General features: G+C 47.6%; 1 protein-coding gene across 9 annotated transcripts in view; it reads left to right on the forward strand.

The window, feature by feature from the left end:
* The window catches only part of FUT8 (fucosyltransferase 8), a 510,310-nt gene that overhangs the window by 455,016 nt on the left and 43,232 nt on the right, over positions 1-12,062 (forward strand). For all 9 annotated transcript variants that reach the window (XM_030215545.1, XM_030215544.1, XM_030215552.1 and 6 more), the window contains one exon: positions 1,241-1,487. In XM_030215545.1, coding sequence (XP_030071405.1) covers positions 1,241-1,487 — 247 coding nt within the window. The remainder of the gene's footprint in view (positions 1-1,240; positions 1,488-12,062) is intronic.

The raw sequence follows: 12,062 nt of genomic DNA on the forward strand, positions 1-12,062 counted from the left end.
CTAGAAAGTTGGAAAGAATTATACAAAAGGGGTCAAGGATGTCTGGGAGCAAAATACCTCTCCAAAAATGGAATGGAATGGGATTAAACTTGGTACGTGAAAACCCCCAGTAAAGAGACACATTGAGATTGAAAATCAGCCGTCCAGAGAAATAAGTCCCTCAAAAAGTGGCCCAATGCATTTCTATGGAAAAGGAGTTCATGTTCTATAGTGTCAAAATTTAGAGAGAAATATTTCAGTTAGAGAACAGGATAAGGCAAGTTAAAAGCAGAAATTCACTACCCTTCCAAACCTCTCAAACCACTTCTACCCCCCCCCCCCAAAAAAAAAAAAAAACTATCACATAGCAACTTTAAAATTACCCCCCACACACCCACACTCACATATACCCAACTGTCACAGTACCCCCACTAAATAACCCATCTGCAAAAAATATCCTCTACCCTACCACCCCTTGCTTCTACCCACTAAAGCTACCTACCCCCTGTAAACTGTCCCACTTCTGATCAGATGCCCAGAAAATGCAGACAGACACATGCATAGATACACACACACACCAACCCCTCCCCACAACACACACATGCATTTACCTACAGAATGGTTGGAAAGAAATCCATGAGTCATGCTCTACATGCTTTCTCTACTTCTTTTAGTTTGAAAAGACTGTTATTTCATTTATGTGCTGATACTGAGAAATTAATTGGGCATAACTTGCTGTCCTGTCAGTGTTTACATGGAATAGTTTTCTGAATGTGGTACAAAGGGATACTGTTTTTATTACTTCTTTTGCAAGATTGTGATTTTATATACTTATGTAGATATAAATGTTTAATGGCTTCTGGACAACAACGGGTTTGCTTTTACAGTGCTCACATAGTATTTGTTCTGTTTCTAGAAACAGCAAATTAACAGTGGACCTGATATTCAGCCAAGGGAGCTCAGGACCAGTATTAGTAACAGTTTTAATGACATATAAGAATAAATGTTTTTTTTAAATCTGTCGAACTAACAGTTAAATGAGACCTTTGTTATCTGTGATTAAACTATTGTAGGAAAACATTTTTTGAGTGCTCTTATGTATAAGTTTCTTATAGATGTGTTTTTCTGGGATTTTCTAGTATTTTGTGTTTTAGTACCAAACTGGTCTTTCTTCTTTGAGTTTTATACTTTATAGTATAAAGATTTGTTTTTGTCTATAGTCTTTACTTTTACTCACTTTTTTTTTGTTTTCCCTTTACAGGTGAGGCAAATGATAAGGATGTTCAGGTAATTGAACTTCCCATTGTTGATAGCCTGCATCCTCGACCTCCTTATTTGCCACTGGCTGTACCGGAAGACCTTGCAGATAGGTTGATACGTGTTCATGGTGACCCTGCGGTGTGGTGGGTCTCTCAGTTTGTCAAGTATCTGATTCGTCCACAGCCTTGGTTAGAAAAGGAAATTGAAGAAGCCACTAGAAAGCTTGGGTTCAAACATCCAGTCATTGGGTAGGATTGATCTTCTGATTTTCATTTTTAACTTTATTTTATTTATTTTAGTTTAGGTTTATGTCTGTCTTTTGTTAGGAGAAACATTGCATGGGTAATCGTCTCCACATTACTTTCTTGTTACAGCTACAGTATTACAGCTCAGAGGGAATTATTATGAAGACTGCAGTACTATGGCCCTTCGTTTGCAACCACCTTGGGTGGCTTCCCTGATTGTCTCTCCCACATAAAATATACTTTCATACGTCAACCCAGCTCATCATAACAGCAAATGTTTGCTGAAAGACATAGGAAAGAAAACCCTAGAGTTCCTACTTGTGTTTATTCTATGATTACAAGTCTAGACTTAAGAATTGTCTGCTGAGTATGCTGCCGTTACTGCAAAGCCTAGGGAGTCCTATATGTTTTTGCTTGTTCCATCAGGTTTTAGATTTGAAAATAATGACATTTTGGATGTCGGGACTCTCCAGAATAGTCCCAGCGTTTTCAGGATAGCCACAAGGAGAATGCATGAAATAAATTTGCATAAAGTGGGTCTGTAATGTATGAATTTTATTTCATGCATATTCATTTTGGATATTTTGAAAACCTAACTGGCTTGTAGGGTCACTGGAACAGATTTGGAAAGTTGGGGTATATGTATAGTAGACTGCTAGTCACACTTGAAACAAAAAGGAATTTCAAGAAAATGCCCTAATCTTCTAAAACTAATGGAAAGAATATTTTCCCACATTTAATTGTAGCTTTTAATATTAAAATAAAAAGAGAGAGAGACATGTCTCACATCCACTGAATTTGGAAATTCAGATGCAAGCTTACTTCAAATTTCTGAAATAAAATTACATTGAATAGTTGGTGGAGGAGATTTTTTTTTCCTTCATTTTATAAAATCAAGACATTGAAGACTAAGGGGATGTGTATTAAAACTTGCAAAAAATGGTTTTGATTTTAAAAAATTGCAAGTGTGCTAAAATGCAACTTAACAACCTATTTACTAAACTTAACTTTCACCCACAAAATGAATTGTCTTCAGAGTGATCACATGTTCGAGTTCACAAAATCTACTACCAGCGCCAGTGAAGACCTCTGAATAATGCCACTTTGTGACACTTTAGCCTATCACATGAACTGTCTTCATGGTGGATCTGGGGAATCTGTCTTCAAGGAACTGGTCAGGTTTTCTTGAGAGAGTCCTTGAGCCTTTAAAGTTTAGAGGAGGCTTTGATATGGGAGGAGCAACTTTCAGCGGGGAGATCAATGTTGACAAGGGAGCTGGAGGAACAAAATCTCCAATGAGAACTGGCTTATTTGCTTCAGGCTGCTTAGCTGGGGGCATTTCAGGAGACAGCAAGCATACAAAAGTGTTAATCTTAAGTTTACTTTGAAGCAAGCTTGATAGCAGTCCTCACAAATTGGTGATGCTATCCAGAGGAACCCAAGGCCAAAGCAGTATCTACAAGCTGTAGAGTTTTAATGGAGTGTTCTACTGAGCATGTGCAAGAGTTCTCGTTAGTGCCTTTGCGCGGGACCACTTCAAACCTACTTTATCATGCAACCTAACAGTCAGATCGATGTGACTGAGTACTTTCCTTTCAAAAATCACTTTTTCCATAGTTTGCCTCTTCAGCGCTTCCCCCCCCCCCCCCCCCCCCAATTAAAAATCATGTAGTTACTGGGTTTTCATCGAATATCTAGGTTTCCTTGCTTTTTGCGCAGTCAACCTGCACCAGTACAGGTGTATCAAGCAATTTTACTATTGAATTGTATGATTTCATTGCAGCTATTTTTCATGTAATACCTCAAAAAGGAGGCAAGTAGCCTCAGGAAGTTTACCCTATGCACCCAATAAATGATGGACTCTAGCACCTATGATGTGTTTCTGCTATGTCTGGGACATCACATAGTATTCCTAGCTGTATCACCTGTAAAATGATGATAAATAGAGGTCTTTGTAACAGTCAAGAATAAATGGAGAGGCTTTTTGCCCCCACCCCAAGTCTGATGCACCTCCATTGACCTTCCCAGGCCTTGAAGCTACACCAGACCCTGGCGATGCATCAGCATTGAAGAAGTATTGCTCTGTCTTAGTCATGTGCTAGTAGAAGCCATAGAGACAAAGTATTGCTCAAGTCTTGCAAGCAAAGGATTCTGTGTTTATCAATACTGGCATCAAGTGAAGGGAAGAGGTAATGTTGTTTCCTGTTGCTTTGTGATTCCTAGAACAGAGAGATTTTGGTTACATCCATACATCTTTCTAAGCATCTCAGCAGAGAGGACCATTCTTCCTGGAGCAAATTGAAGGGATCACAGTAGCCCTTGAGGCCGAGCTCATAGTTACCAATACCACTTCGGTAACCAAAGATGTCACTTTGTTACCCAATGTGACTTTAGCATTGACTGTATTTGAAGATGAGCTCGGTAGAAGATCTAGAAATATTGAATCACCTTCTTGAAAAAAGTGATGCATTGACTACATAAAAAAGTTTCAGCCAATCATGGAGTCTATGGCCCAATGTTACGTTTCAGCCAATCATGGAGTCTATGGCACAATGTTAAGTTTCAGCCAATCATGGAGTCTATGGCACAATGTTGATGCCTCAAAGGGCATCTGTGTATATATATATATATATATATATATATATATATATATATTTTGGATGCTCCAGTGTCCACCTCCAGTGTGTCAAGAGAGCAAGCATAAATGAGGCATTATTTTACATCCGTGTCTGGACTTCCCACCAGTCAAGGGAGAATCCTCACAGAGGTTCTGACTGCTAGCCAGGGTTATGCTTGAATATCTCCCCCAGAACAGGTCATGGCACTGCCTATCCATTTTATGTTTAAGGTGAAACAAATGAGATTGTGGGAGACCCCCCCCCCCCCTTCTCTGATTCTCCTTTCCACAAGAAGTCTGGCTCTATGTACAGAATCCAAAAGGCTTCTAAATTCAAGAAACCACAGCTACCACACCAGTCTGTAGAAGCTGAGCTCATCCTTCAAGAAAACCAAACAGTCAAGGACTCACTGCTGGGTATCCCCAGGGAGAGATGCTCATACCCTTGACCAGCTCAGAAAAAACGTTTACCGCAGTGCTATACTTACTTTCCATGTAAATTGCTTACAACCCCTCCGCGAAAAACTACACTGGCTCCCAATCAAAGAACGCATCACCTTCAAAATCTGCACCCTGGTTCACAAAATCATCTACGAAGAAGCCCCGAGTTACATCACAGACTTGATCGACTTACCAATTAGAAATACATCCGAATCAACACGATCTTATCTAAATCTGCACTACCCAAGCTGCAAAGGACTTAAATACAAAACAACTTACGCATCTAGTTTTTCCTACATAAGCACACAACTGTGGAACGCATTACCAAAAGCCTTGAAAACGACGTACGACCACCTAAACTTCCGGAAATCACTAAAAACCAACCTGTTTAAAAAGGCATACCCTACCGGTCCAACTTAAATGCCTAATCTCTGTAACACAACCAAACTAAAGCACGTAATGGACATAACACAACTCTTCTGTTCTCTGATTCCCTAATGTGGCTGTGCCGCATGAACTTGATCTTACCACAACATCACCCTGTATTCACACCGGAGCCTGCAAAGGCCTCTCCGGTACTATGTAAGCCACATTGAGCCTACAAATAGGTGGGAAAATGTGGGATAGAAATGTAACAAATAAATACAATCCGTTCATGGGCCAGTATGAGAGACATCTAGGTAGAATAAATGACTTGTTAGAGTTTTCATGGTAGGGGACAAAGATAAAACATGCAGAAGGATAAGTGTAGTCAGATTGTTCTACAATGATTTTGGAATAGAATTCAGAGCTTCAGTCAACTGGTTCCGACTGACTCATGACTGTGGTCTCATATAAGATATTCAGGATAAGCTTGCTGACATGCTGTATAAGGAAAGCAAACTATTTGGAATAAGATACATCAATCATGGAGACTTTATGGCACTTAGAAGCATGGCATCGGTGTTGATGCTTCAAAGGGCATTTGTAAATGTATTGGCTGCTCTAGTGTCCATCTCCTGTGTACCGAGGGAGAAAGCATAAGTGAGGCATTATTGTACATCAGTGTCTAGACCTCCCACCGGTCAAAGGGAATCAAATAAGATATCCATTCCGACCTAACCTTGTCTCCTTATCCAGGAGGTACTTGAGTAGGATGCAGTAGAGATACTTCTATCCTCCAAAGAGGTGTTATCCTTTTCCACTTCATTACAAACAAGGCATACAGAGATAGCCACCAGAGGTAGAAGTGCACACAACAGCAGACATTCATAGTCTACATCTCAGTGTTTTGAGTTATAGCTTAAGGAACACACCTACCTCTTAGACCTTAAGGCAATTGAGGCCATTCTATCAGGGGTACAGGGGCAAGAAATGTATTCTAAGTATTCCCTGATACCAAAGAAACCAGGATGACTCTGGTGCTTTAATCCACCTTTTGCAAAATGGAAACTGGTTATGCTCCCTAGAGCTCAGGGAAGTTTACCCTCTTCACAAGGAATAGCTCAGTTTCATATTGAGGAAACGCTACCTCCAGTATCGTACCCTGTCTTTGTCTGGTGTCTTCATCACAGGCATTTGCAAAATGTCTTACAGTTGTTGTAGCATATCTACACAGATTGAGGGTACACATGTATTCCTGTCAGGATGATTGACTGGTCATGAGTACATCTTACATCTAAGGAGAAGCATCCACGTGGCTAGGGTTTGTGGTAAACTGTCTTAAATCCTATTGGAGTCCAACACCTTAAGAACTTAAACCTTTTTCCTGTCAGTGTTCCCATGTGGGAGCATAATTTCTCTTATTTACTTAAAACATTTTTAAAATAAATATTCTGTGCTTATTATTAAAAAAAACATGCTAAGGTTTTATTGTGTGTATGAATAATATTTACTTGTGTTTGTGTAATATGTATTCTCCGAGGACAAGCAGGCTGCTTGTTCTCACGACTGGGTTGACGTCCACGGTAGCCCCCACCAACCGGAACAAAAACTTTGTGGGCGGACCGCACGCAGGGCATGCCCACCGTGCATGCGCGGCCGTCTTCCCGCCCGTGCGCGACCGTTCCCGCTCAGTTTTTTTCGATTCCACGCTGGAGAGAGACGTGTTACCATCTCACTCTTGGTCAGCCCCGGAAACCGGATTTTCTCCTCCTTTATCGTGCGCGTTTGCGCTTCTTTTCTTTATTTTCTGTGTTTAAAAAAAAAAATGTTGGTTTGTCCCCTCGTCGTCTTAGCCGCGGGGGCGCCTCCTTGTGGCTGCGCGGTCGTTTCTTTTTCGGGTGTGCTTTTCACCGCCACCATCGACGACTATGACTTCGCCAATGCAATTTTTCCGTCGATGTCCTCGAAGGTCCCGAGTGGATTCAAAAAGTGTGGTCGGTGCGGCTGGCAGATCTCGCAAACCGATACCCACGCTTGGTGCCTCCAGTGCCTTGGCCTGCAGCATAATACCAAGACGTGCACCTTGTGTCTCGGCTTGCGGAAGCGGACACAGGTGGCGAGGCAAGTTCGTCGGGACCAACTTTTTGGAACTTGCGCCGGCACTTCGACGTCATCGGTGTCGACGGCCGGATCTTCGGTACCGATGTCGACGAAATCGGCACCGACCCCAGGAGCACAGGTACCGTTGGCCCGCCGGACCACCGGCGGGGGTGAGCGGCCGCGCGGCAGTCGGCCCCGGCCACTCCCTCTACCCAGGGCCATCGGGACCGAACCCTGTCAGACCCGATCCCTCGAGGCCGGGGGGGTTCTACCTCCTCTTCATCTCTGCCACCGAGCGCCGATGATGGGCACCGAAAGAAGACCAAGAAACATCTTCATCGGTCGCCCACGGCACACGGGACTACTAGTTCCGGCGCCTCCAGAGATGACTTGACGCCGAGGAAGCGGCAATGCCGAGAGGAGCGTTCCACCTCGGTCGAAGAGGTGTCGCTGCGTCCGTCCATGGGTGCTTCGGTACCGTCTCCTGGACCTGAGCAGCTTCCGGCACCCGCACCGGCCCCCCTGCCTTTCCCGACAGCGGGCCTTGACGAGTGCCTCCGAGCCATCCTTCTGGGGATTTTGGAAGGGCTGATGCGCCAGGCCTTGCCGGCACCGGGGGTGCTTGCGCCCCCGGTGCCGTTGATGGAGGCGCCGGCGTGCTCTAGCCCGATGCCGAGGCCTCCGACACAGACGCTGCTTGCGGTACCGGTGTCGACCGCCACACAGGTGGAATCCCCATCGACGTCAATGGAGGGAGCTTCATCCCCGCCGGCACGGGAGTCCACCGCTCGACGCCATCATCGAAGACGTGGTTCCTCGCAGTCGAGACAGGCCAGGTTCAGGTCTGAGCTGCAAGAGCTCATGTCTGACACCGAGGAAGAGGCCTCGTGGGGGGAGGAGGAGGACCCCAGATATTTCTCCTCAGAGGAATGAGGACCTTCCCTCCGACCCCACTCCTTCACCGGAGAGGAAGCTCTTACCCCCTGAGAGCCTCTCCTTTGCCTCCTTCGTCAAGGATATGTCTACATGCATTCCCTTCCCCGTGGTCTCTGTGGATGAGCCGAGGGCTGAGATGCTCGAGGTCCTCGACTATCCATCACCACCTAGAGAGTCTTCCATGGTACCGTTGCACAATGTCCTCAAAGAGACACTGCTTTGAAACTGGCTGAAGCCATTATCTAACCCCACCATTCCCAAGAAAGCGGAGTCCCAATACAGGATCCACTCTGACCCAGAGTTGATGTGGCCCCAATTGCCTCATGACTCGGCGGTCGTGGACTCTGCTCTCAAGAGGGCACGGAGTTCGAGGAATACCGCCTCGGCACCCCCGGGGCGGGAGTCTCACACTCTGGACTCGTTTGGGAGGAAGGCCTACCAATCTTCCATGCTCGTGACCCGCATCCAGTCGTACCAGCTCTACACGAGCATTTACATGCGGAACAATGTGAAGCAACTGGCGGACCTGGTCGATAAGCTCCCTCCGGAGCAGTCCAGGCCTTTTCAGGAGGTGGTCAGGCAGCTGAAGGCGTGTAGAAAGTTCCTGTCCAGGGGTATATATGACACCTGTGATGTGGCATCTCGAGTTGCGGCCCAAGGTATAGTGATGCGCAGACTCTCCTGGCTGCGTGCCTCTGACCTGGACAACTGCATCCAGCAACGACTGGCGGATGTCCCTTGCCGGGGGGATAATATCTTTGGCGAGAAGGTCGAGCAGTTGGTGGACCAACTACACCAGCGGGAAACTGCCCTCAACAAGCTCTCCCACCGGGCGCCTTCAGCATCCACCTCTGCAGGTGGAAGTTTTTCCCGGGCCAGGCAGGCTGCGCCCTACGCCTACAACAAGCGTAGGTACACCCAGCCGGCCCGAAGGTCTCCTCAGGCACAGGGACTGTCCCAGCATGCTCGTTCCCGTCAACAGCGTGCGCCTAAGCAGCCCCCTGCGCCTCCACAACAAAAGCCGGGGACGGGCTTTTGACTGGATCCATGGGAACATAGCCGCCATCAAAGTGTTCGTACCGGACGATTTGCCGGTCGGGGGGAGGTTGAAAGCTTTTCACCAAAGGTGGCCTCTGATAACCTCCGACCAGTGGGTTCTCCAAATAGTGCGGTGCGGATACGCCCTGAATTTGGCCTCCACTCCACCAAATTGCCCACCGGGAGCCCAATCCTTCAGCTCCCATCACAAGCAGGTACTTGCAGAGGAACTCTCCGCCCTTCTCAGCACCAATGCGGTCGAGCCTGTGCCACCAGGGCAGGAAGGGCAGGGATTCTATTCCAGGTACTTCCTTGTGGAAAAGAAAACAGGGGGGATGCGCCCCATCCTAGACCTGAGAGGCCTGAACAAATACCTGGTCAAAGAGAAGTTCAGGATGCTTTCCTTGGGCACCCTTCTAACAATGATTCAGAAAGGCGATTGGCTATGTTCCCTGGATTTAAAGGACGCTTACACTCACATCCCGATACTGCCAGCTCACAGACAGTATCTCAGATTCCGCCTGGGGACACGGCACTTTCAGTATTGTGTGCTGCCCTTTGGGCTCGCCTCTGCCCCACGGGTGCTCATGAAGTGCTTCGTGGTGGTCGCGGCGTATCTACGCAAGCTGGGAATGCACGTGTTCCCGTATCTCGACGATTGGCTGGTCAAGAACACCTCGGAGGCAGGGGCTCTCCGGTCCATGCAGTGCACTATTCACCTCCTGGAGCTGCTGGGGTTTGTGATAAATTACCCAAAGTCCCATCTCCAGCCAGTCCAATCTCTGGAATTCATAGGAGCTCTGCTGAATTCTCAGACGGCTCAGGCCTTTCTTCCCGAGGCGAGGGCCCACAACCTCCTGTCCCTCGCTTCCCAGACCAGAGCGTCTCAGCAGGTCACAGCTCGGCAGATGTTGAGACTCCTGGGTCATATGGCCTCTACAGTTCATGTGACTCCCATGGCTTGTCTTCACCTGAGATCTGCTCAATGGACCCTAGCTTCCCAGTGGTGCCAGGCCACCGGGAATCTAGAAGATGTCATCCGCCTGTCTGTCAGTTGCCGCAATTCGCTGCACTGGTGGACATTTCGGACCAATTTGACCCTGGGACGTCCATTCCAAATTCCACAGCCCACGAAGGTGCTGACGACAGATGCATCTCGCCTGGGGTGGGGAGCTCATGTCGATGGGCTCCACACCCAGGGACTGTGGTCCCTCCAGGAACAGGATCTGCAGATCAACCTCCTGGAGCTCCGAGCGGTCTGGAACGCACTGAAGGCCTTCAGAGATCGGCTGTCCTACCAAATCATCCAAATTCGGACAGACAATCAGGTTGCAATGTATTACATCAGCAAGCAGGGGGGCACCGGACCTCGCCTCCTGTGTCAGGAAGCCGTCAAGATGTGGCGTTGGGCTTGCCAGTTTGGCATGCTTCTCCAAGCCACATACCTGGCAGGCGTAAACAACAGTCTGGCCGACAGGCTGAGCAGAGTCATGCAACCGCACGAGTGGTCACTCCATTCCAGAGTGGTACGCAAGATCTTCCGAGACTGGGGCACTCCCTCGGTGGATCTTTTCGCCTCTCAGACCAACCACAAGCTGCCTCTGTTCTGTTCCAGACTACAGGCACACGGCAGACTAGCTTCGGATGCCTTTCTCCTCCATTGGGGGACCGGCCTCCTGTATGCTTATCCTCCCATACCTTTGGTGGGGAAGACCTTACTGAAGCTCAAGCAAGACCACGGCACCATGATTCTGATAGCGCCTTTTTGGCCCAATCAGATCTGGTTCCCTCTACTTCTGGAGTTGTCCTCCGAAGAACCGTGGCGATTGGAGTGTTTTCCGACTCTCATTTCGCAGAACGACGGAGCGCTTCTGCACCCCAACCTTCAGTCTCTGGCTCTCACGGCCTGGATGTTGAGGGCGTAGATTTTGCTTCGTTGGGTTTGCCTGAGGGTGTCTCCCGTGTCTTGCTTGCCTCTAGAAAGGATTCCACTAAAAAGAGTTACTTTTTCAAGTGGAGGAGGTTTGTTGTTTGGTGTGAGAGCAAGGCCCTAGAACCTCGTTCTTGTCCTGCACAGAACCTGCTTGAATACCTTCTGCACTTATCAGAGTCTGGCCTCAAGACCAACTCAGTAAGGAATCACCTTAGTGCGATTAGTGCTTACCATTATTGTGTAGAGGGTAAAGCCATCTCTGGAGAGCCTTTAGTCGTTCGATTCATGAGAGGCTTGCTTTTGTCAAGGCCCCCTGTCAAGCCTCCTGCAGTGTCATGGGATCTCAACATCGTCCTCACCCAGCTGATGAAATCTCCTTTTGAGCCACTGAATTCCTGCCATCTGAAGTACTTGACCTGGAAGGTCATTTTCTTGGTGGCAGTTACTTCAGCTCGCAGAGTCAGTGAGCTGCAGGCCCTGGTAGCTCATGCTCCGTATACCAAATTTCATCATAACAGAGTAGTACTCCGCACTCACCCTAAGTTCCTGCCAAAGGTGGTGTCGGAGTTCCATCTTAACCAGTCAATTGTCTTGCCAACATTCTTTCCCAGACCACATACCCGCCCTGCTGAACGTCAGTTGCACACATTGGACTGCAAGCGAGCGTTGGCCTTCTATCTGGAGCGGACACAGCCCCACAGACAGTCCGCCCAATTGTTTGTTTCTTTCGACCCCAATAGGAAAGGGGTCGCTGTCGGGAAACGCACCATCTCCAATTGGCTAGCAGATTGCATTTCCTTCACTTACGCCCAGGCTGGGCTGGCTCTTGAGGGTCATGTCACGGCTCATAGTGTCAGAGCCATGGCAGCGTCAGTGGCCCACTTGAAGTCAGCCACTATTGAAGAGATTTGCAAGGCTGCGACGTGGTCATCTGTCCACACATTCACATCACATTACTGCCTCCAGCAGGATACCCGACGCGACAGTCGGTTCGGGCAGTCGGTGCTGCAGAATCTGTTTGGGGTTTGAATCCAACTCCACCCTCCAGGACCCGATTCGTTCTGTTCCAGGCTGCACTCTCAGTTAGTTGGTAAATTTTTTAGGTCAATCTCAGTTATGTCCTCGCCGTTGCGAGGCCCAATTGACCATG

Source organism: Microcaecilia unicolor, chromosome 9 (genome assembly GCF_901765095.1).
Source record: "Microcaecilia unicolor chromosome 9, aMicUni1.1, whole genome shotgun sequence".
Classification (NCBI taxonomy): domain Eukaryota; kingdom Metazoa; phylum Chordata; class Amphibia; order Gymnophiona; family Siphonopidae; genus Microcaecilia; species Microcaecilia unicolor.